The sequence below is a fragment of the Ictalurus punctatus genome, chromosome 13 (assembly GCF_001660625.3).
Source record: "Ictalurus punctatus breed USDA103 chromosome 13, Coco_2.0, whole genome shotgun sequence".
Classification (NCBI taxonomy): domain Eukaryota; kingdom Metazoa; phylum Chordata; class Actinopteri; order Siluriformes; family Ictaluridae; genus Ictalurus; species Ictalurus punctatus.
The window spans coordinates 2,184,546-2,207,207 of record NC_030428.2 but is presented as its reverse complement, the minus strand read 5'-3'; the positions used below and the strand labels follow the sequence as shown (position 1 = coordinate 2,207,207).

At 41.8% G+C, this 22,662-nt stretch overlaps 4 protein-coding genes across 5 annotated transcripts; 1 reads left to right on the top strand and 3 right to left on the bottom strand.

Annotated features, from left to right (window-relative positions):
• Positions 1-1,413: 1,413 nt before the first annotated feature.
• LOC100305049 (ribosomal protein L19) lies at positions 1,414-4,779 on the bottom strand. Its single transcript, NM_001200284.1, is given in 6 exon segments — positions 1,414-1,580; positions 2,276-2,386; positions 3,476-3,596; positions 3,694-3,816; positions 3,919-4,025; positions 4,765-4,779. Coding segments are annotated over 6 exon segments (591 nt in total). The 5' UTR covers positions 4,770-4,779; the 3' UTR covers positions 1,414-1,456.
• Positions 4,780-9,176: 4,397 nt separating this feature from the next.
• On the bottom strand, positions 9,177-11,417 carry LOC108273929 (zinc finger protein 629). The gene is made up of 2 exons (XM_017483630.2): positions 10,286-11,417; positions 9,177-10,193 (listed from the first exon to the last, which is right to left on the bottom strand). The coding sequence occupies exons 1-2, from the start codon at positions 10,464-10,466 to the stop codon at positions 9,367-9,369; spliced, it is 1,008 nt and encodes a 335-aa protein (XP_017339119.1). The 5' UTR covers positions 10,467-11,417; the 3' UTR covers positions 9,177-9,366.
• Positions 11,418-11,561: 144 nt separating this feature from the next.
• pkmyt1 (protein kinase, membrane associated tyrosine/threonine 1) lies at positions 11,562-16,101 on the bottom strand. Of its 2 annotated transcripts, none has more exons than XM_017483629.3 (8): positions 15,664-16,101; positions 13,927-14,293; positions 13,569-13,806; positions 13,191-13,482; positions 12,808-12,914; positions 12,455-12,627; positions 12,105-12,331; positions 11,562-12,026 (listed from the first exon to the last, which is right to left on the bottom strand). In XM_017483629.3, exons 2-8 carry the CDS (start codon positions 14,287-14,289, stop codon positions 11,840-11,842), a joined length of 1,587 nt encoding a protein of 528 aa, XP_017339118.1. In that variant the 5' UTR covers positions 14,290-14,293; positions 15,664-16,101; the 3' UTR covers positions 11,562-11,839. The 2 variants fall into 2 exon arrangements, with proteins under 2 accessions (XP_017339118.1, XP_017339116.1); XM_017483627.3 differs by lacking the exon at positions 15,664-16,101 and adding an exon at positions 14,638-14,953.
• An 804-nt stretch (positions 16,102-16,905) lies between these two features.
• Positions 16,906-20,671, top strand: LOC100528084 (transcription elongation factor b polypeptide 2). The gene is given in 4 exon segments (NM_001200354.1): positions 16,906-16,943; positions 18,834-18,968; positions 20,086-20,194; positions 20,330-20,671. Coding segments are annotated over 4 exon segments (360 nt in total). The 5' UTR covers positions 16,906-16,940; the 3' UTR covers positions 20,443-20,671.
• The last annotated feature ends 1,991 nt before the right edge of the window (positions 20,672-22,662 follow it).

Below are 22,662 nucleotides of genomic sequence, written 5' to 3'. Positions count from 1 at the left end.
CTTTCTGCAGTGAATGAAGTTAGTTAGCCAGGGAAAAGTGTTATAAAAGCTCGGTCTAGTGACTCAGCAGTGATTCAGCGTCTGCGTGGAGAAATGAACCTCACATACATGCAAACAGTTAAGGGTTAGATATAATCAGGCGAATTAGACAAACTCGTCTTTTCGGGTCCTACGCGGCGAGTCTGGAGACTATCCATGGGGACTCGGATACACCCTGGGGCACATTAGAGCACAATCACACACACAGCAGACAGTTTGGAAATGCCTATGGGCGTACAGCGCATGTCTTTGGACTGGGGGGGAAACCGGAGAACGCAGAGGAAACCCCAGCAGCACAGGGCAATGGCGGGATTCGAACCCCCCAATCCCAGCAAACGCGCTAACCATAAAAAAAATAAATTAAAAAGCACAACACAAGCAACACAATGGTCTTGCTTTTCAGTGCAGCATGTTATCATGATGTAAAATAAAAAATATGAAACAATCAATAATCTCTAATGGTGCGTAATGGAATTTAATGCCTTTTGGGTCCTCTGCAGTTGCAGTTTAATGGAAGGTGTTATTCCTAATGGTTCCTAAAGACTTATCGCTCAGGTAACAAAAAAGTTTATTTTATGTCTCTCTAAACAAAAGAAGAAAAAAACAACAGTACACTGTTGATAAAATTATCAGTTCTGTGAGCCATCTAGTGGCCATACATTGTAACTACAGATTAAATTAAGACCCCAGGTTAATATTAAATAAAACTTTCTCGTTGAAATAAATTAATAAAACAATGTCACCAACATTTTTCTTAACACTTACAGTCAGCAGTGTGTGCGTACTTCTGTCTTGGGATTGTAACTACTCTAAATGGTCTTGCTGTTTTTAGACGAAACAGGATAGAACGTGTTCGAAGCTCAATTTTACACACATTTTACTCGCTTGTATTTGAAACATTAGAAAGCCTGAAGGGGGAAAAAAACACTCATGTAACAATGACTTTATGCTTTACATTTTTAAGTCATGATGTAACAAACTAAGCCAGTTTTATATTTCTAAAGAAGTGTGAATAAGAATGTACTTTCACTTAGTCAGTGATATTCCACAAATGTTATGTTCAAACATTTTAGGTATTTATTTATTTTAAAGTGGTCATTCCTGATTGCCTGACATGTTCAATAATAGTAATAATAATAATAATAATAATAATAATAATAATAATAGAACAGCTAGTTTAGGTATTAACAGTGCGTGCTGTCTTTTTGACAAGCATCCCCTAGAACCATCACACTACAGCTAGTGCACTACTAATACCCAATTCGAGACGAGCCACGTTTCTCCATCGACACAGTGGTGTTTGGGAGAAAAGCCCCACATCACGAATCTGGGTTTGGATTCAGCGCACATAAAGAAAAGACTCTGAAGCATTTTCACTTTTGTGGGTGGTTTATTAGAATAAACGACAGATGGAGGTTTATTTCTTGCCCTCCTCCTCCTTGGACAGGTTCTTGATGATCTCTTCCTTCTTGGCCTGCAGTCGCTCTTCACGGCGTTTCCGTGCCTCGCGGGTCTTTGAGCGACGAGCCTCGGCCTGGTCACTGCGCACAGACGAGAAAAAACCTTAGTGGCTGTTCAAATACATTTCCCAAGACGTGATTCTTGTCCTCCAGGGAGGAGGAGCGGCTCGTCTCGCGCCTTACTGCGGATAGCTGGACCTAGTGTTTCGGTGTGAACTCTAAAATGTGCTACAGTAACTCAGTCTGACTCGGTCCCTGCTGGAAATCAGACACGAACAGATGCGAAACAGACTCTGAGACTAGCTCGTAGAACTTTCGAATAAGACTGCAGGGAGTAGTCCGAGTGGTCGTCGAACATGTCCGTCAAACCGTGTGAAAGTGGTTCTCGCTGTTCTGAATGACGAGACTATGTATGAAGAATCAGAATGCTGACACAAAAAGGTATGACACTGCTTCTCTCTTAATATACAGCTTACTGATGTACAAGCTGGACTCCTTCTGCCACGAGTCTGTTCCCTTCCGTATAGAGCTGCATGATGAGAAAGTTAAGCGCTCAAACGTCAAGAAAACGCTAAAACTCCTTTAAATCCCCGTTTAAAGGGGATTGAAAATCTGCATAGGAGTCCATTAGTTGAACTCTTGCTATACTGGTACCTGATCCTGTACTTCAACCTGGATGGTTTAACATCAGTGCTGAAACAGCGTGAAGGTTTAGTAGTAGTGAACTACAGGTTTCGATATCGAGATCTCGTGACGGGTTGTGTGGTGCGACTTACGAGAGGAGCTTCTTGCGGGCTCGGTCTGCCTTCAGCTTGTGGATGTGCTCCATGAGGATACGCTTGTTCTTGAACACGTTACCTTTGGCCCTCAGGTACAGGCTGTGGTACCTGCACACAGGTCAGACATTCACACAGCGTTAATTAAAGTGCATCTTCAGCTTTAGTGACCTGTAAGACATGCTGGGCTTTCTTCCTCTTAGCAAGGACGACTAATCGATAAGTAATCAACAACAAATGTCATGAAGGATTAATCAGGTCTGTGACGTCACTGTGGATAAGTGTAAGTAAGTGTATTAACGTGGCTTGTCCTGTCAGATGCTTAATGTGTTCCAGACACCAGAGCAGAAATCACATCTTCACATTTGTATATCCTTATCTCTAAAATGTTACAAGTCCTTTGCGACAGTGTTCTCATTTTACAGAAAGGTTCGTCCTTACAGCAAGCGAGTCTCAGTTAAACGCCACTAAATGAGCGCAATCAAACAGCGCACGACAACTGACTAAAATATTAATTTCTGATCAAATATGATGTTTGATGCTATGTTTAGAAACAAAAGTAATTGTTTTTTATGAGAGCGGTAAGTAATGGGGTTATAACACGTAATTGTTATATATATATATATATATATATATATATAAAATAAAAAATGTAATGTGTCATAGGTTTACAGAATAAAGCAACATGCTGTGTTCAAACGAGTGAATGTGTGTTCTTGCAGGATATTCAACCTCTTAGTTTGTACTTTCGTTTTTGTTTTGTTTTTTAGCATTTTTAAATTTAGTGATTAAACATCTGCTTTAAAGCTCGTGAACAAGTAGTTAATATTTTTTTTAATCCTTTGCACGACGTACAACAGCCCACATAGATCCATTTAATACCTTTTTCACAGCCTTCAGTGTTTGAAGGACAACACTGGGCATAACAGGAACACACATTTCTATTTATTTCCATTAATTAGCCTTTTAGTCCGACTAATCAAAGGAATAGCGATTATAACCGATCATCAAAATAATCATTAAAGATCTAATATAATATCAACATGCCAGTTTTATGACACATTAAGGTTTTTCCTCACAAACGCCTACAATAAAACTATAAACTAAACCCTAAATAAAAGATTGTAGACGCATGTAAACCCCGCAGAAGGGAACAACTCCAAAGCTGTATGTCCAAGTAAGCCGGATACTGGGCCGTACATGTGCCTGTCGATCTTCTTGGACTCCCTGTAGCGACGCAGCAAGCGGCGCAGGATTCGCATCCGGCGCATCCAGCAAAGCTTCTCGGGCATACGAGCATTCGCCGTACCCTTTCTCTTACCTGCGGAGGGAGAGACAGACATGACGAAACGTTATCATCGCCATCGCGTTATCACCGAAGACGACACTGAAAAGCAGGATCTTTCAAAGGCACGTACCGATGCCCATGTGGCGACCCTTGCGGCGAGCCAGCGTGTTTTTGCGGCATCGGGCGCGAGAGTGCACAGTGACGGGCTTCTTGATGATGAGACCATCCTTCACCAGTTTCCTGATTGCCTGACCTGCAACACACACACACACGAAAGGTACGTATGAAGCCTTTCGCACAAAATACCGACTGATCTCGGTCAATTAAAGTTCAAAAGAACTAGCGAAGAACTTACGAGAGTTGGCGTTGGCAATCTCATTGGTTTCATTTGGATCGAGCCAGACCTTCTTTTTGCCACAGCGCAAGACGCTGGAGGCCAAGCGCTTCTGGAGCCTGAGCATGCTGAATAAATACACACACACCATATTAATGAACTACATAGAGTTCATAATGCATAATACATAAAGTGTTGCTAAGTGTTTATTAGGTACACACACGACACGAGCAGAACATACAACAGGTTTGCTGTATATTTATGCTAATTCTGACGTACATGATTAAAGGAATAAGTAATACGCACACGACATAGAATTAAGTCTTAATAAGTGGGATTTTTCTGAAGTGAAGTACAGTGAGTGTTTGGTCTGTAAACTTTCTTCGCGCTGGACTAAACCGGCTAACCGTCAGACTGCTAGCTAGCAAGCTAAGAGAAGCTAACGTGGCTAGCTGAAAAGTTAAAAGACGTCAACGTTTAAAAAGTCGACGCTGTGGAAATTTATCACGTTAAAAACTTCACTTAAACCCCAAAACCCGCTCCACGCCGCTATTTCCGACCCGAAGGTCAACACAAATTCGCCTCAGGAAACGCTTTCCTTTGACAGGAGCCAAAAAAAAGCCATTAGTTGGTGAGCAGCGCGAGCCATGATACGACTCGAGGCCTGCCTGCATGCGCGCGCACACACACGAATCTGTTTTTTTTTCCCCCTTAAAACATTTTCCCATTCACAACTATTAACCGCTTAAAGTCGGATTCAGTCCACATTACGAAGAACATTCATATTTTACAATAACTTCTCAAGTAAGGTGAGGTTTTAGACATATTTATTGGTATTTTCAGCCGGAGCTGGACATAAGTCGTTACCTCATGGCTGCAGATCTTAGAGAGAAAGGAAGGAGCATGGGGTCCGGAGCCTACCATTATATCAGACGGGCACACTCTGGAAACGACAAACTGGACAGAAAATCATGTAGAAAGATCTAAAAGTGTAAAATAGTTTTCTAGTGTTAATGTTTTAAATGGTTATGATTATAAGTGTGTTCCCTGTTATGTATAATAAACCGTAATATTGTTCATTTTAAAGCGTAAAGAAAAAGCGTACCCCATATGTTCGGTAACAGTGGTACGTTCCAAAAATATAAAGTCTCGCGAGAGGACAGATGAGGAGAGTGCTAGCAATCGCCACAAGGAGGCGCTTTGTGCCGGCGTTCCAGTAAAATTAAATAAATAAATGAATGAATAAGTAAATAAATAAATAAATATTATTATTATTATTATTATTATTATTATACAATAATATGTATTAAATAATATGTGTAAAATAAAAGATGAATAGATAAAAACAACGGTTTTTGTGTTATTGCAACAATTCATTACTTTCTATCAATTCTATCAATGACTACGTTTACACGGACAGCAGCAATCTAATTAATGACAATATTCTGATTAAGGTATTTACATGAGTTGCTTTTAGAATATTCCTTTCATGTTCTCGTTATCAATTAACAGCACACGTCATTACGTCCCCACGCCACGCCGTCCGATGTTCCCTCCAGAATTTCACGTATCGACATACAGTTGGTCTTCGTTATGGTACCGTATACAGTTTTGGGTGTTTGATTTTTAATTTTAAAGCTTCAAGTGCAGTTAGTTATTTGTCATGCTGTACGTGCAAATAGACGACTGCTTGAAGCTGTGGGCTGTGTCCGAAACCTCGTACTTACCTGCTATATATTAGCTGAAATACGTGTAATTCGTAAGTACACAGTTTCGGACGCAGCCGTGCGCTCGTTTGCCGTCAAACGGTTGAGCACTGCCGTGTGTGTACGTGTCCTGTGTCCAAAATGATGAATGGTGAAAACTCTCACACGACGTTAACAGTGTGATTAAGGTGTGTACATGTCTGTAATGCACTTTGATAATGCGACTAAAACAGGAATACTCCACACGTCTTAATTCCATTTGTGTTTACTTCGAGTATGACTTTAGTCGGATTAAGGTCATCAGAAATTGCTGCTTACATGGTAGTTTCTTAATCAGAGTATTAATATCAGGTTAATCGGATTAATATTGGATTATTGTTGTCCATGTAAACGTACTGATTGTTGTGATGTATATAGGTTTTATTATTTTTAAGGAACAATTTACCCCAATTGAAGAAGATATGGAGTATGCTGTTACTAAATCTCAGCCTGATTTCCAGACTACATTCATATTAAATGACAGTTATACAACCCCAAATTTCCCCTTAGGGATCAATAAAATACATCCATCCATCCATCCATCTATCTACAGTCCCTGCTGAAAGTATTTCAACGGCAAGGACAATTTTCTTTTGTATACACTGAAGACATTTGGCTTTAGGATTGAAATATGAATATGAGACGACAGATCAGAATTTCAGCTTTCATTCCCTGATATTTATATCTAGATGTGTTAAACAACTTAGAACATGGCACCTTTTGTTTAGACCAAACCGTTTTTCAAATCGTGTATCGTCCCAACCGCTCAACAGATGATGCCATCGCCACCACCCTACAGTAAATCCTGCCCTCACCCACCTGGACAAAAAGGACACCTATGTTGGAATGCTGTTCATAGACTTCAGTTCAGCGTTCAACACAACCATTCCTCAGCACCTGTTTGGAAAGCTGAATCTAATGGGCCTGAACACCTCCATCTACAACTGGATCCTGGACTTCCTGACTGGGAGACCTCAGTCTGAGGTCCACCATGCTGAGCACGGGGGCTCCTCAGGGCTGTGTGCTCAGTCCATTGCTGTTCACTCTGCTGACTCACGACTGTGCAGCAACGCACGACTCCAATCACATCATCAAGTTCGCCAATGACACGACCGTGGTGGATCTCATCAGCAAGAACGACGAGTCAGCATACAGAGAGGAGGTGCGGTGGCTAAAGGACTGGTGCAGAGCCAACAACTGGTGTCTGAACGTGGACAAAACAAAAGAGATGGTTGCTGACTTCAAGAGAGCACGGCACGACCACTCGCCCTGAACAGCTCTACCGTGGAGATCATCAAGAGCACCAAATTCCTTGGTGTTCACCTGGCAGAGAACCTCACCTGGTCCCTCAACACCAGCTCCATAACCAAGAAAGCCCAGCAGCACCTCTACTTTCTGCAAAGCCTGAAAAAAGACCATCTTCCACCACTCATCCTCACCACGCTCTACAGACAAACCATTGAGAGCATCAGATCGTAAGACCTTCAGTGGATAGTGAGGACAGCTGAGAAGATCATTGGGGTCTCTCTTCCCTCCATCGTAGACATTTAGACCACACGCTGCATCCGCAAAGCCACCAGCATTGTGGATAACCCTACACACCCCTCACACACACACTCTTCACCCTCCTGCTGTCTGGAAAAAGGTACTGAAGCATTGCACGTGGATGGTCAATTGCAGGATCTTGATTTTGTGGTCAGTAAACCATTTTTGTGTTGATTTTGATATATGTTTTGGATCATTGTCCTGCTGGAAGACCTGGTAGAGGCAGTCAGGTTTTCATTTAATATCTGTAGATATTTGATAGAGTCCATGATTCCATGGTTCCTAATAAAATTTCCAGGTCTTCTGGCAGAAAAACAGCCTCAAAACATTAAAGAGCCACCACCTAGTCACTCAGGTGTATTAAAGAAATGTAAAATATCAATGGGAATATATGTCGAATATATTTTTCTCATATGAATTCATAGGGGTGCCAATAATTGTTGCATACCTATATTTAACAGATTTTTTTTATAAACCTGTGTTGTGTTCGTTATTGTTTGATATCCATGAGAGCAGAGTATTTTTTTTAACAAAAGATTAAACAATAAAACCATTTTTCACAGCTTTCTTTGCTCATATTTACCAAGAGTGCCAATAAATGGGGAGGGCACTGTACACCTTCAATATAGTTGAGGTACTTCTTTAGGAACTCTGCAGTGCACTGGATTCAGATGACAGTTTCCACCTGAGAGCACCAGGTGCTTTAATGTTGCCCAAAATTGAAAAGACCGCAACCCTGACCAGGCAGTAACTAAGGATGAGTGAATGAACGAAGACTGTAAATACAGGGCGCAAGCACAGCACATTCATGTTCAGGGCCTTTCTTTGTCCTGTGAGCTTCGTATCTGATCACTTGCTTGAACCTGCATAAAATTGTTGGCAGATTGCTGTGGAGTAAGAGGAATAAAACACGTTGGGATGTGCAGTTATAAGGAAAATAATCAGCTTTATTATTAACGGTTAACTGTAACTCAGCTTCATCACACTATGTTTATTGTTTATTTATTTAAAACCGGTCAGAACTGTCACAGAGACGGCGATACCTCCGTTTCTCTGAGTTTCCTCCCCTCATAACGTGTCTGCTATTAACATTAAAGAGGTCGTATGATGATTTAAAAGTTTTGTTTATTGGATGTAATAGAATAGGTTAACATACTTTAATGTTTAAAAAAATAATAATAATAAATAAATATTTTTCACAAACTGTAAATTATCACAGTACCTCTATTCCTAGTCTGTCTGAAACGCTCTGATTTGACTTCTGGATTCTCCAAAGCCCCTCCTTCCGAAAATTCCAGAGTGCTCTGATTGGCCAAAAACTTCAAGCTTGTATCGGAACTGTAACGCCCCTTAATCACGTAATCGAGCTTCGGCATCTAAGGAACTCCAATACGACGTTATAATGGTTTTGTTTGTCTTCTTCACTTTAACAACGTCATGTCCTGAAGCGACGACATAAAATACAGTTTTACAAGATTTTTATTAATTAAGAATGTAATAAATTACAGTACCTTTAAGCCACAATATATTTCAAGTTGTGACGTAGACCTTTGTGGAAATGATATCTGGACCTCATTCGAGGTGTTTTAGGCAGGTCTGGAGCAGTGTTCTCTGTTATAGTTAGTTAGGTACAAAGCTTTGTAACTTTGCAGATCTTATACATGCACAAAGATATATTACACACCCTAAAAATAAAAAGCATCATATGACCCGCTTAATAATAATTGTGCGAGTATTGATCTACTGATGAATGCACAGTCAGACCTCATTGTTTATATCACAGTTTAACGGTATTATTCAATCGTTTAAAAACACACACGATCCGGCTGTGAAAACAAAAGGAAAAATTTATTACGAAATCATTGTACATCCTTGAACACATACATACATACATACATACACATATACACATATATATATATATATATATATATATATATATATATATATATATATATATATATATATAATTTAAAAGAAAACTCAAAAAATAAATTTTTAAAAATCAACTTGCCAAAATTTTTTGTCTTTCTTAGAAAGACTTTCATAAAATGTTGGCATTTCTCACATTGTGTTTATAATCTGAAAAACAGTGTGGCTGTGAAGAAAACCAGCATGCTGAGTAAAAAACAAACAAACTCCAGATCGTACGGTTCTCCGAATGTCCAAACAAACTTTCTTAAACTAAATTACTGCCCAGACTCTGGGCCACGTGAGTCTGTTGGTGTTTTTTGTAATTGCTCGAGTGGCTGAAACGTTTCCCGCACGTGCTGCAGGCGTACGGTTTCTCTCCCGTGTGGTAGCGCTGATGGATCTTCAGGTACCCCGACTGGCTGAAGCGTTTCCCGCACAACGTACACAGGTACGGCTTCTCGCCGGTGTGCACGCGCTTGTGCTTCTTAAAGTCGCCGGCGTGGCTAAAGGTGCGGCCGCAGAGCGCGCAGCAGAAGCGCTTCTCTGCCAGCCGCACCCGGAAGCTGCAACCGCTCCTCCGGTATGATAAACCGTTTAACGGTTGGTCACCGTCTAATACGGCGCCGATCTGCTCCATGTCCTCGGTCATGAGTCTCTGTAAAGAGCCGTCGAACTGCGCAAACGGGACGATGGCGGTGCGGGACGGCGTGCTCTGCGCGGTCATGTGCTCCGTTCGGTAAGCGTAAGTCTGCGAAGCGTAACTGGGATACGCCTCGCTTTCCGTTTCGGTTTTGATCACACTCGGGGTGAAATCTGTAGGGGCGCAGTTCGTTCGTTCAGGCGACTGCACGTTACAGGAAACGTAGTCTGGCGCTGAAACCTCGGCTCGGACACCGAACAGCGAAGGGACTTTTGGATCGGAGGCTTCAAACTGAGGCTGGGACGAGGACGAATGCGCGACCTGAGAAACCGCAGGACCGGATTTCAGTCTATCTCGGTCACTCCCCGTCTCCCGCTTGAGCTCATCTTCCTTCTGAGCGACACCGCTTGATAACGAATCCGAGTCGGTCGGTCTCGCTACGTCCTCCGCACCTGTAAAAAAAACAAACAAAAAAATAACACAGCCACAGTTACACCGCACCGCTCGCTAACACGTGTAGGATGTTTCTGTCAACGATTCTCACCAGAGTGTCTGTTGGACATGAGCTCCTGCAACCTTCGCCTCAGTCTCTCGTTCTCTCGCTGCGTCCGAGCCGTCTTCTCCTGGTACTCGGACACCGTCTCCCTCACGGCCTCCAGCACCTCCTGCACCGCTGCCGTCAGCAGCTTACTGACCCGAGCGTTCAGACGCTCCACCTTCGACATGGCCGAAGCTAAATAAATTCACACCGCGGTAACAGTAATGTCCCGGTTTCACACAAATACCGCTGATGACGTCACACTATCAGCGACGGAATCGAATCGGACCCAGAATTAAAGGCTTCACTTTCCCGAGTCGTGCTGTTTAGTAAAGTACACTGAAACGTCAGGATTTTAACATTAATCTCCTCACATATAATCACAGAAAACGAAGCACAAGTAAACTCAAGAAAAAGAGCTCTCTCAAAGAGTCGGTTATCGTTACAAGCTAAACTAGCTAGCTAGCGTTGTGTGGCTAAATTGATATCGAGTTCACCACGAAGCTATCTTGGCTAAAAAATAATAATAAATAGTTGGGAATTATTTTCAGCTTCTCACGACAAACATTTAACTCTTTTTAATTATTATTCTGGGATTAAATATATATGTATATATATATATATCTAAACGTGTACTTTTAGCCAAAAAAAATAAATCATTTACTGCGAGCTAAAACCATCTCCGGCTAAAGTCAACAAACAGACCGCGGCCGAATCCTAAAGCGCTCCGCTTTTAATATGTAGTGTACTACTGAGGGTGCAGAAGCCATGATTCATTCACAGCGATAGCGCGCGTGCCTGAGGAGTAGATTGCCATTTAGGATATGGCCTCTCGCCGGTCGCCTTGAACGGGACAAGCTGCTCCTAAACCGGGACGGGTTGCCAAATTGTTAAAAAAAACAACACCACACATCTGTTTAAAATCCGACTCAGGGTTGCCAGTGCGTATGTAATAACTCCACTCCCTAAATTATTTAATTCGTTTCATATAACCACGAGTTCTGGAGTGTTTTATTCTGCTTACACCACAGACAAACTACAGATCGCGTGTTTTTTTTTAACGGTTTCAAATTATATTTAATGTTTAAGAACATCTATGACTACATCAACGATTATATGTATTTCTTTGTTAAACATGTTTTTTTCTTCTATTATGTGTATTAGGTGTAATATACACCTGTCGTTCATGTTACAGCCAGAATTACCATCATCTAATGACTGATTTAAGTGATGTTTGTTGTGTATCATGTTTTAAAAAGCGGAAATAAAAGACAGAAACGGGTGAACACAAATCGATCTTTAGTCGTCGACAGCTTCATCAACAAACGATGTACACGGGTTAATGCGATCATCACAAAAAAAAGAAGGGACGATCATTTACAGAGTTTAAAAAAAAATAACCCAGCAACATTAGAAAGCACTGCACCATTCTCGACATGTAATAATATAATATAATACAGAGTCTCTTAAAAAAACACAGAAAATGAAAGATGAAAACGTATGAAGGCTTTACGAAAATTTTCAGAACGTTTGCAGGAATAAACATGACGCGTTGTCTCGTTACAGCTCACTCTCTAGAGAAGCTTCATCGAAGAGCGTGATCAGGTTTTTGGGCTCGAAGCTGCGCTCGGAGTGTTTCGCGGAACTCGAGCGGATCGGACTGAGACGGGGCGAGCGTGTGTGTGAGGTGTCTGAGGGGGTGTGTGCGGGCGTCGAAGTGCTTCCCACTGAGAATCTGGCCTGGAGTCTGTTGAGACAGAAAGAAACACATTTATGTGTGTTTATACATCGTGTACACGGTTACCGTCCAAAAAATGTGTTCTACCTGTGTGTGAATGAAGAAGGGGAGTGTTCCAACACCAGTGGTCCTGGTACAAACACCGGGTCGTCGCTGGCCGAGTCGGAGAGTGCGCTGCTGCGCTGTAGGGCGCTGAGGTCGCCGTCGACGTCCCAGGGTTCCCGAGGAGGTGTACGGGGTGCCGGGGGGTCATGGCGAGAGATCAGGGGAAGATTTAGAGTCGAGAGCAGGCCAAAGAGTGCACAGAAGAGGGACTGAAAGAACACAGAGAGACAGGAAGAGGAGGGGGGGAAAAAACACACATTATACATCATAGTGATAAAATAAAGATTGACGGTTAATTAAATATAGTGTTTAACAGCGTCCTGATGGTTCACCTGGCCGAGGGCGAGTACACACAGCCAGCTCTCTCGGAGACGGAGGCGCAGTCGGCGTCTCCACCCCCGTTTGCGGACGGAAGGCAGAGACAGGAGCTGCTCTGCTGTCGCTCTGTCTCTGGGATCTGAAACTAACATCAGCCTGATTACATGCTGCAGCTCCAGGGACAGGGCTAAACACACACACACACACACACACACACACACACAGAAACACATACACACGCACTCCTTTGTTAACATTTGACACATTAACTCTAACAGAACCGAGTTACCAGAATAAATACAAATTGATATGAAATATCAATCTGAGCGATTTCTAAAAGAGATCATCACGTACAAAACAGACGAACCGTTAGTGAATTCTGACGGTAAAAGTCCCTTTCTGAGCTGCTGCCACCCCTCGCCTCCTTTAGGAACCTCTATACTACACGCCAGCTCCAGGATGGACACGCCCAGGCTGATGGGGAAATAAACAGATTAGCACAATAAATAAATAAATAAACAAACAAACAAACATGTAACAGCAGCTTTGCATACATTTAGTATGTAACTGTATGATATGAAAATATTTAGCCGCAGACCTGTTAGCCAATCAGGATTGAGGGTTTCCCATAGCACCAGTATAAACGCATAGTATAAAGAACTTTATGTTATATATATATATATATATATATATATATATATATATATATATATATATATATATATATATATATATGTCTCATGAGTTGACCTGAAGATGTCCGCCGCAGCTCCGTAGTCTCCCCTGAGCAGTTCAGGAGCCATGTAGCGCGGATCTCCTTCCTGTGCATCGTGTTTCTCCTTCGTCCCTCGCGCCGCCACTCGCTCGTTTTCCGTCCCTTGCTCCAGCTCCAGCAGCAGACCGAAGTCCCCTAGTTTGAGTCGGCCGGAGCGGGTGAGGAACACATTGGCCGGTTTGAGGTCGAGATGGGCGAACCCTTGCGAGTGTAGGTGACCCAGAGCGAACAGCAGGTCGCACAGGTAATCCCATGCACGCTGCTCACCTACAGAGGAACACACAAAGAAATGCGGATAACGATAACGAGGTTTTATATAGCACTATAACGGATGGAAGCGCGCGGCGGCTGACCTGCGGTTGCGGGCTGCGTTTCGGCGTGCAGCAGCAGACTCGTGCAGCAGAGCTCAGTCTGGATGTAGAGCCGCTCGGCCTCCTCCCAGGCGGCGTAAAAGCCCAGCACGTGAGGATGAGGACGGAGACGCTCGTGATTCAGAGCCTCGCGAACGCAGCACGCTCGCTCCGCGTCGCTGCGGAAACGCTGCGCCGAACGCTTCACTGCATACTCGCGCCCGTCCACAACACTCCGCACCTGAAGCATAAATAGACACCAACGGTGACCCACTGGCCCAGGTTACTTCTTTAGGTATGCAGTAAAATTATAATTAAAGAGAGGGAAAATAAGAGAAAGATGGAAGAACACAATCGTCACCTTGTAAACCTCTCCGAATGAACCGTGCCCGACAAGGCCGAGGTTGACGAAGCACTGGTTGAAGAAGGACTGAGGCTTGGACGGGTCATAGATGGAAAGCGGCGGCGGGTTTTCGATCAGAGCCTGAGACAGAGGCGCCCAACGGGACCGGCGCTGAGGGAAGACCCGGCTCAGGGGGGGGCAGCCTTTGGACGGAGGCCGAGGAGGGAGCAGGTGAGAGGGGGAGGTGGACGATGAGGAGCGAGAGGACGAGGAGAACAGGAGATGACGCTTCTTCAGGGAGAAAGACTGCTCAGCGTGGGAGAAGTGGACAGGAAGAGGGAGCGGGGTGCCCACGGTTTCACTTTCCTCACCCACAGTCATGGATCTGAAATAACACAAAAGGATAATATTTATCAGTTCAATGGTGTGTGTGTGTGTGTGTGTGTTTGGGGGGTGGGGGGGAAACCATAGAAATAAAATTACTACCTTGAATATCAGTTAGCTTTGATCTTGGGGGGGGGGTTTAAAATAAAAAAAAATTAAGCTTATTAATTAATTCAGTTTGTTTTATTATTTGTAGCTACAGTGAGACCAGGTCACGTGACTGTGACGCTCCAAACGACTCAAACGTTAAATACAGTCAAGTGACTTTACAGACAGCTTCTATTTCATTTCTTAACGTTATAACTTCGTATAAATATTTAAACACATTTTAAATAAAGGACTTACCACGAGACCTGGAGAACACACTATAAGTATTAACCACAGCAGCTAGCTAGCTAGCTAACTCAGCGCCGCTTCAGACTTCTCACAGCTGTTTGTCAACAACATTGTACACAACTCTTCAGACAAACCTTTCATTCTGACAAACAAATACCGTTATTAGTCATTCGTAACACTTTATTTAGTAAGTTATTAACGACATGTGGATGCTTCTTAGTTTAGCTTAGCTAAACTCCCTCCGTTTATGTACTCTCCTTGCCCTCGCGCCGCAAACAAGTTTCAAAATTCATTACCACGCGCCAAAACAGGTGATGACGCAATCAGTTGCGAGGCGGAGAGTCGAAAAGAAATACGGTTGCCAGATTGGGGAATTTAACACCACTTTTCAGTTAATTGCTCTTGTTAAAAAAAAAGACGTAGGATGTAAGATATCATCTTGTTTAAAATGTATCTGTTTGTTTTTTTTAATGTTTTTTAAATAAACATTATTTATAGTAATTTATTTTATAACCATTTGGAAATTAAATGTTATGCTGAATTATACGTGTTTGTTTACCAGGGATCCAAAGTGGTAACTCTGGCAACCACAACAGAATGAGTAAATCTTTCCTTGTGGAAGTATTTGTTTCAGACACTTTAAACGATTAAAATGTGCTTTCTGTGACTATAAGCTGTTTTGTAGTCTATTTCACTGACTTACTCACTATGTCTGTACACAGAGCCCACCCACAGACTAGCTGGCTGAAGAAATCACATCTCTTGTTTCATTCACAAAGTAAACGTGAAGAAAAAACACTGTGACAGATAAGATGGCTTTTAGCTAGCAGTGATTAGCTGAACACTAGTTAGGGTTGAGAGCGGACGATTATGGGAAATGTGGTGTATGGAAGGCCAATATTCCGGCTTACAGCTCATAGAAATCAAAAATCCAGTATCTCAAAATATAACAATAAAAAAAATTATAATACAGGAATGTCGCATTCTTAGTGTCAAGCCAGTCCTGAACCAGAGAAAATGTCAGAAGCATCTTACCTGGGCTAAGGAGAAAGAGAACTGGACCGCTGCTCAGTTCTCTTTTCAGATGAAAGTAAATGTTGCATTTCATTTGGAAATCAAGGTTCCAGAGTCTGGAGGAAGAGTGGAGAGGCACAGAATCCCAGTTGCTTGAAGTCCAGTGTGAAGTTTCCACAGTCAGTGATGATTTGAGGTGCCATGGCATCTGCTGGTGTCGGTCCGCTGTGTTTTCTCAAGTTGAGAGTCGATGCAACGTCTACCAGGAGATTTTAGAGCACTTCATGCTTCCATCTGCTGACAAGCTTTATGGAGGTGCTGATTTCCTTTTCCAGCAGGACTTGGCACCTGCACGCAGTGCCAAAACTTCTAGTAACTGGTTTGCACGTTTCTAACTTCAATAGCATTTGAAGGGAATGATGTACAGTCACAAGGCCAACTGTACAGTGTTCATCTAGGTGTCAGGTATGAAGCACGCCTTTTAGATTTCTGATATTTATTAAAATAAACTATTAAATCATATGTAAATATTGCCACGTATTTCACTACCGAATGGGGCCATACACAAAATATACCATAAATTAAAGCTATATATATATATATATATATATATATATATATATATATATATATATATATATATATATATATATATATATATATATAAATTATTTCATTAATAGGACATGTACTTTTTGAAGAAAACCATTCAATCCAGTACGGCTCATTGTGACCGCCTTTATGCATTCGTGAAGGTTTTTTTGTTTCATGCATTGTAGGGTTAAATATTAAAAATCTAAAAGGTGTGCGTCATACCTGACACCTAGATGAACACTTTACAGTTGGTTTTGTGACTTTCAATCATTCCCTTCAAATACTATTGAGCTTTAAAATCTTGTCTAAAATCATGTCTATTTTGTGTATGGGCCCATTCTGTAGAGAAATACATATCTAATTTACATATGATCTAATAGCTTATTTTAATAAATATCAGAAATCTAAAAGGTGTGCATCATACCTGACACCTAGATGAACACTTTACAGTTGGTTTTATGACTGTAAGTCATTCCCTTCAACTGCTATTGAAGTTAGAATCGTGTTTAACAATGTCGTATGTAACTTTAGAGACGGTCCCTTAATTTCCGCATATCTGCGAATATCGAACCTCCAACATCACACCGACTTTATTCCAGTGTTTTTGGTAACCTCGGGGATGCGCGTAAATTACGTCATGTCGCGGCGGTGCATTGTGGGATTGCGGAGGAGTGGGCGGTGAATGGTGCAACACAACTTCAGAAATGGTGAGTAAACGTTAGCTTAATCAAACCGTACCGTTCAAACAAACTCTGAGTTTTATTCATATCTTTTTTTGACGTTCGAACTGTTAATGGATCTTAAAAAAGAAAAAATAATCCCATTCGTTCATCTAAATCATGAAGGTTCGCATTTGGTGCTTTCAAAATGGCCGAATCCCAAATTTCATGTTAGTCCCTACATTGGTGGGCTTAAAATGGCGTATAAGGGAATGTCTTTCACGGTTTACGTAGTGCACTCCGTATCCAATAAGGAGTGGTTTGGGATGTAGCCACACGGTCGTAGCTAAAAGGCTACAGGCTCGTTAGCAAGCCGTGTGTTTTGTGGTGTTCATAGAAACGCGATTCGGATTAAACCGTTGACATTTTGTGAAAATGTAGGGATTTATTTTTGTTTATTTATTTATTTATCTATCTAGTCAGTGAACGGCTGTATTTTTGTCGTGTTTCTTGAACAGCACCTCAGCACACAGGGCCGCTTTAGCATAAAACTAAAGGGGGGAGTTGCTTTTATTACTCTAAGTTTCCACCCACAATACAGAGACTTCTGAATTTAAAAAATAATAATAACAGTAACATTTCAGCATTCAAAACAAACACGCAAAACATTTTTAAAAAGCGTCATTCGAAGAGCTAATACTGTGTCAAGCCCTCAAAAGGAGACTAAAACTTTTAGAACATGGGTACCTGAAAGAAAAAGACTAATTATTTATAACTAGAATCTAATTATATAAAAAATTAAGTGTCAAAAACTTCAAAATCAAGTGTTTATGGTGAATGTATGAAGCATAAATCTTTAAAAATGAAATAACAGATTTATCATCATTGCAGATAGGTGAACGATGGAGATGTGTTGAGTTAATAATCCATCCGTAAGTTTTGGGGGTGATGGGGGGGGTCAATCCCCCAGGTGGTCTGGGATCTTCAGGATTATTAACAGTGCTGCTTCAGCTTGGGATGCATTGTTCTGTTTCAGGAGTTCAGCAACATACACCGGAGATTTTTGACGACTCATCCTGTACTAGTCCTTCGTTCGTCCAATTAAAAGCTCTCCAGAACGTCTATATCTCACCCTTTGGGGCGTGTCTTGCTCTACAGTAGCTGCTCATTAGCAGCCATCATGGTTTTTTGGTGTGTTCCCGGCTGTCCTTCTTCTTGCACACGATTCCCTTTTTCCAACCATCGCTCGGTGGAAAAGAAATAGTTGTGGTTTGTTGGTTTGTATGAGGGTGGAGTTTGTGTAAGTAGGCCACACAAAAGGTCACGTTTTACCAATTTGGAACTATACAGTTTTCCGCAATGTCCATCTGGCCACTCAGCCGTGAAGCTCAGATCGGTAGAGAGTTGCAGTGATGGTTGACCTGCAGGTTTCTCCCATTTCCACATATGATCTCTGGAACTCAACCGGAGTGAACCTTTCTTGGACACCTCTCTTACCAAGGCCCGTCTCCCACCATTGCTCAGTTTGGGTCTAGGAAGAGTCCTGGCTGTTCCGAACTTGTTCCATTTAAGGATTATGGAAACCACTGCGGCCACATTGGAAACCTTCAACGAAGCAGAATCTTTTCCCCTTTGACATTGCACTGATATGTATTTTCAGCTGTTGGACCTTTTATATAGACAGGATGTGCCTTTCCAAAGCCAATCGATTGAATTTGCCACACTCCAATCCAAGTGTAGAAACATCTCAAAGATGATCTAGAGAAATGGGATGCACCTGAGCTAAATTTCAAGTGTCCTAGCAAAGAGTCTGAAAACTTATGTCAATGTGATATTTAAGTGTTTTTGTTTTGTTAGTTATCACAAACCTGTTTATTTGCTTTGTCATTATGAAGTATGGAGTGTAGATTGACGTGAACAAATGTTTTGCCTCCACAGGACGTATTTTTAATGATCCGGCGTCATAAGACGACCATCTTCACAGACGCAAAGGAGTCCACGACTGTTTACGAGCTGAAACGCATTGTTGAGGGCATCCTGAAGAGACCGCCTGAGGACCAGAGACTTTACAAGGTATAGTGTTGACAATTCCCCACCAGCACTAGCAGCTCGATCCGACGCTCGGTGTTATAACTTGTGAAGGACCTGTTCAAGCTATGAATTATACCTTATTGAATATTCAACACACTCATTAATATTCACTATATGCTCATTAACATTAGCCCTGTTCTCTTTAATATTCACCACATGCTCGTTAACGTTCACCATACACTCATTAATGTTCATCACATGCTCATAAATATTCGCCATGCGCTCATAAATATTCGCCATATGCTCATTGGCATTAGCCATGCTCTTATTAATATTCACCACACACTCATGAACATTAGCCCTGCTCTCATCATTCACCATACTCTCATTAATATTCATCATACTCTCATTAATATTCACCATACTCTCATTTAATATTCACCATACTCATTACTATTCACCCTACGCTCATTAACATTAGCTCTGCTCTCATTAATATTCACCATACGCTCATTAACATTAGTTCTGCTCTCAGTAATGTTCACCATACGCTCATTAATGTTCACCATACGCTCATTAACGTTAGCTCTGCTCTCACTAATATTCAGCATATGCTTATTAATATTCACCATACACTCATTAACATTAGCTCTGCTCTCATTAATTTTCACCATATGCTCATTAACATTAGCTCTGCTCTCATTAATATTCACCATACGCTCATTAATATTCACCATACACTCAATAATACTTTCATTTTAATTAATTGAATTTATTTTAATTCACCACACACTCATTAACATTAGCCCCACAATCATTAACATCAATACACTTATTAATATTATCCATGCTCTCATTATTCACAACACGCTCATTAATATTTGCCATACGTTCGTTAACAGTAGCCATGCTCTCATTAATATTCACCACACGCTCATTGATATTCAACCTACATTTCACAGTCATTGATATTCACCCGTTATCAATATGCACTCATTACTATTCATCATGGGCCTGTTGCGCTCGTTAAAATACACTGTACACTCATTATTTTCACTATACAAAGGTAGTGTGCTATATAGTAAAGTAGTGTGTGGTGTGAGACTGGGACTGTTAAAACCAGGTGTGTGCTTTAACTATCTGTGTGTGCGTGTTACAGGATGATCAGCTGCTAGACGACGGTAAAACACTGGGAGATTCTGGTTTCACTAATCAGACGGCCAGACCTCAGGCTCCTGCTACAGTCGGACTCGCCTTCCGAATTAGTGGTACGTCTTGCTTAGCACAAAGCTACCCATTGTGCTGTGAGCATGTACTATGCTGAAGCTAAATGGAAAAAAAAATTAATGGGATTTATTTTAATTTGTGTGTGTGTGTGTGTGTGTGTGTGTGCGCGCGCGCAGACGATGCATTTGAGCAGCTCCAAGTGGATCCGTTCTCGAATCCTCCCGAGCTTCCTGACGTGATGAAGCCTCAGGATTCGGGCAGCACGGCCAACGAGCAGTCGGTGCAGTAAAAACACACCGCAGCAGGAGGAGGAGGAGAAGTCTGCCGCTCCAATCCGTTACGAGGAGGATCCATCCGGACTGAGCACTCAGAAGGGGTTAGGGGTTTCAGAAAACCAAAAACAGGACACAGCCGACCACCACCACGCCCCGTCCCCTCCCTCCCATCCTCAGCGCGCGTACACACACACGCGCGCGCACACAAAAACATCATCTAGCTTATTAAATTTCCTTGTTAACTATGGACTGACTCTCATTTCCACCTCACTGTGTCTGTGACACACACACACACACACACACACTTTCTTTAAACCTGAGCACGGCTTGATTTTGCAGTGTAAAGACGTTTGTGTTGTTTATAGTGTTCATTAAACCAGAAAGAAAGCGGTTCTTGTGTTTTGCAGTAAGAGATATTGTGACGTTCGAGAGAGACGCATGCGGGAATTACAGCATATTTTACACTTCGAGCCTGCATTCATAGTGCATTATGTAATTTATCTCTCTTTTTTTTATTATTATTATTATTATCAATTAAGCAACCCTTTTAGGCACTGATATTAAAAATCTGAATTTTACGTTTGTCATGTTTCCTTAACTTTTCATGAGCTGTGAATGTTATGTTTTATAAAAGCGGTTACAAGGAAATACAGTGTATATGTATTTAAAAAAAAAAAAAGCTTCCTTGATGCCTCGATCCTACGTCCTACAGCCAGACATCAAACAATTCCTTCATGGCAGAAACGAGGTGGGGTGGGGTCTCTTTAAAAACAGGACTGGTCTTGAGTGATCCTAAGCTTTTAGGTTCAACATCTTGTGTGTTCTGAGATATTTTTCTGCTCACCGTGGTTGTAAAGAGTGGTGATTTAAGTTACCGTAACCTTCCTGTCATACTACATATTACCTCTGAAATCCTATGTTTTGTCTCTGCTAATACATTTGCAACTGGTATTACAGAGTGGACAAATTAACTGTACTACTGTATCAAAATGTAATATTTCCATTCCTGCATTTCATTCAGCTGGGGTTTTAAGCAGGCTGATTAAGCCCTAATTTCTCCATCTGGGGATTAATAAAGTCTTATTTTATCTCATCTTCAAAGTAATTAGAGATGATTGTAAATGATGGGTTCTGAAGGTACTTCCACATATAGTGGTTAGTTCTATGGAAATGATCATCTGGACCCCATTATTCATATGTTGCTTAAGGGGTCCATGAAAAAAATGACGTACGTCAGATTTACTACTCATGGTCGTTTTCTTTGGCTAATCTGGTTCTTTAACTGCGCATGAGAACTGCATTAAGTTTTAATTGATTGAGTTATCTGAGATAACTACACACTCTTGTTTTGCCTAGAAAGCACATGTCAAGACTATCGGTGAGTCAATGACCTTCTAATCAGAATAGTACGGCAGCCTGAAGAGGACATCCAACTGCAAGTCTAATGACAAAAGGCTAGGTGAACACATCCTGAGATAAAAGCACACACATGTGGGTCTCAACTGACCGATGAACCAGCAGCCATCTTGGGCTAATCCATTGTGACTGGGAACCATTCTCCAAAAATCAAGTGGGGAACGTGCACCCCCTGTGGCACTATAAAACTCTCACAGTGTTTCTATTTTGACCTTGGTGACAAACATCTGGACTCAACCTTCAAAAATCTGACAGTTTTGGGGTGTCTGGGAATGGGAAGGTTGGAATGAACTAGTCAAGTCAAACCCCTATTTAGGAGGGTCACTGCTCATCCCTTAGTGGGTCCTCAGTGCACTCCTGGAGAGGTTTCCACACCTATCGGTATTTACTACAAAATGCAGTCAAAATACAAAGACAACAAATTTCAAATTGGCAACCTGGAAAGAAGTGTGATCTTTCCATCGGAGGTCAACCAAATCAGAGATCAACCCCATCAGCTCTGTTTGCCACCAAGCTGAGTCGGTACAACGTTGACCTTGATGCCCTTGAGTGAGACGAGGTTCCTTGAGGAAGACTTAGCAACGGGGTACACCTTTTTCTGGAAATGATACCCTGCTTGTGGATGACATCTGCATGGGGGTAAATGAAGAACATGAAGCCCTCCCAAGCAAGCCGGACGAAAAACACCAGTAGGGTTCAGTGAAACGCTGACGTCAGTGTGTATGCACCAACTCTACCATCTGAGCTTGGGACCAATGACTGCATCTCACAGTCAGTCACTGGATGAAGCACTTCACCAAATTCCCACGTGACAAAAT

What these genes read in the sequence shown, in the direction of transcription:
- LOC108273929 (XM_017483630.2), bottom strand. Translation starts at nt 10,466, where the DNA reads ATGTCGAAGGTGGAGCGTCTGAACGCTCGGGTCAGTAAGCTGCTGACG. An exon ending in CATGTCCAACAGACACTCTG is followed by an intron (nt 10,194 to 10,285) that starts GTGAGAATCGTT and finishes TTTTTTTTACAG; the next exon opens with GTGCGGAGGACGTAGCGAGA.
- pkmyt1 (XM_017483629.3), bottom strand. Translation starts at nt 14,289, where the DNA reads ATGACTGTGGGTGAGGAAAGTGAAACCGTGGGCACCCCGCTCCCTCTT. An exon ending in GCTGCGGCGGACATCTTCAG is followed by an intron (nt 12,915 to 13,190) that starts GTCAACTCATGA and finishes TTTCCCCATCAG; the next exon opens with CCTGGGCGTGTCCATCCTGG. An exon ending in ACCGTCAGAATTCACTAACG is followed by an intron (nt 12,628 to 12,807) that starts GTTCGTCTGTTT and finishes GTGTGTGTTTAG; the next exon opens with CCCTGTCCCTGGAGCTGCAG.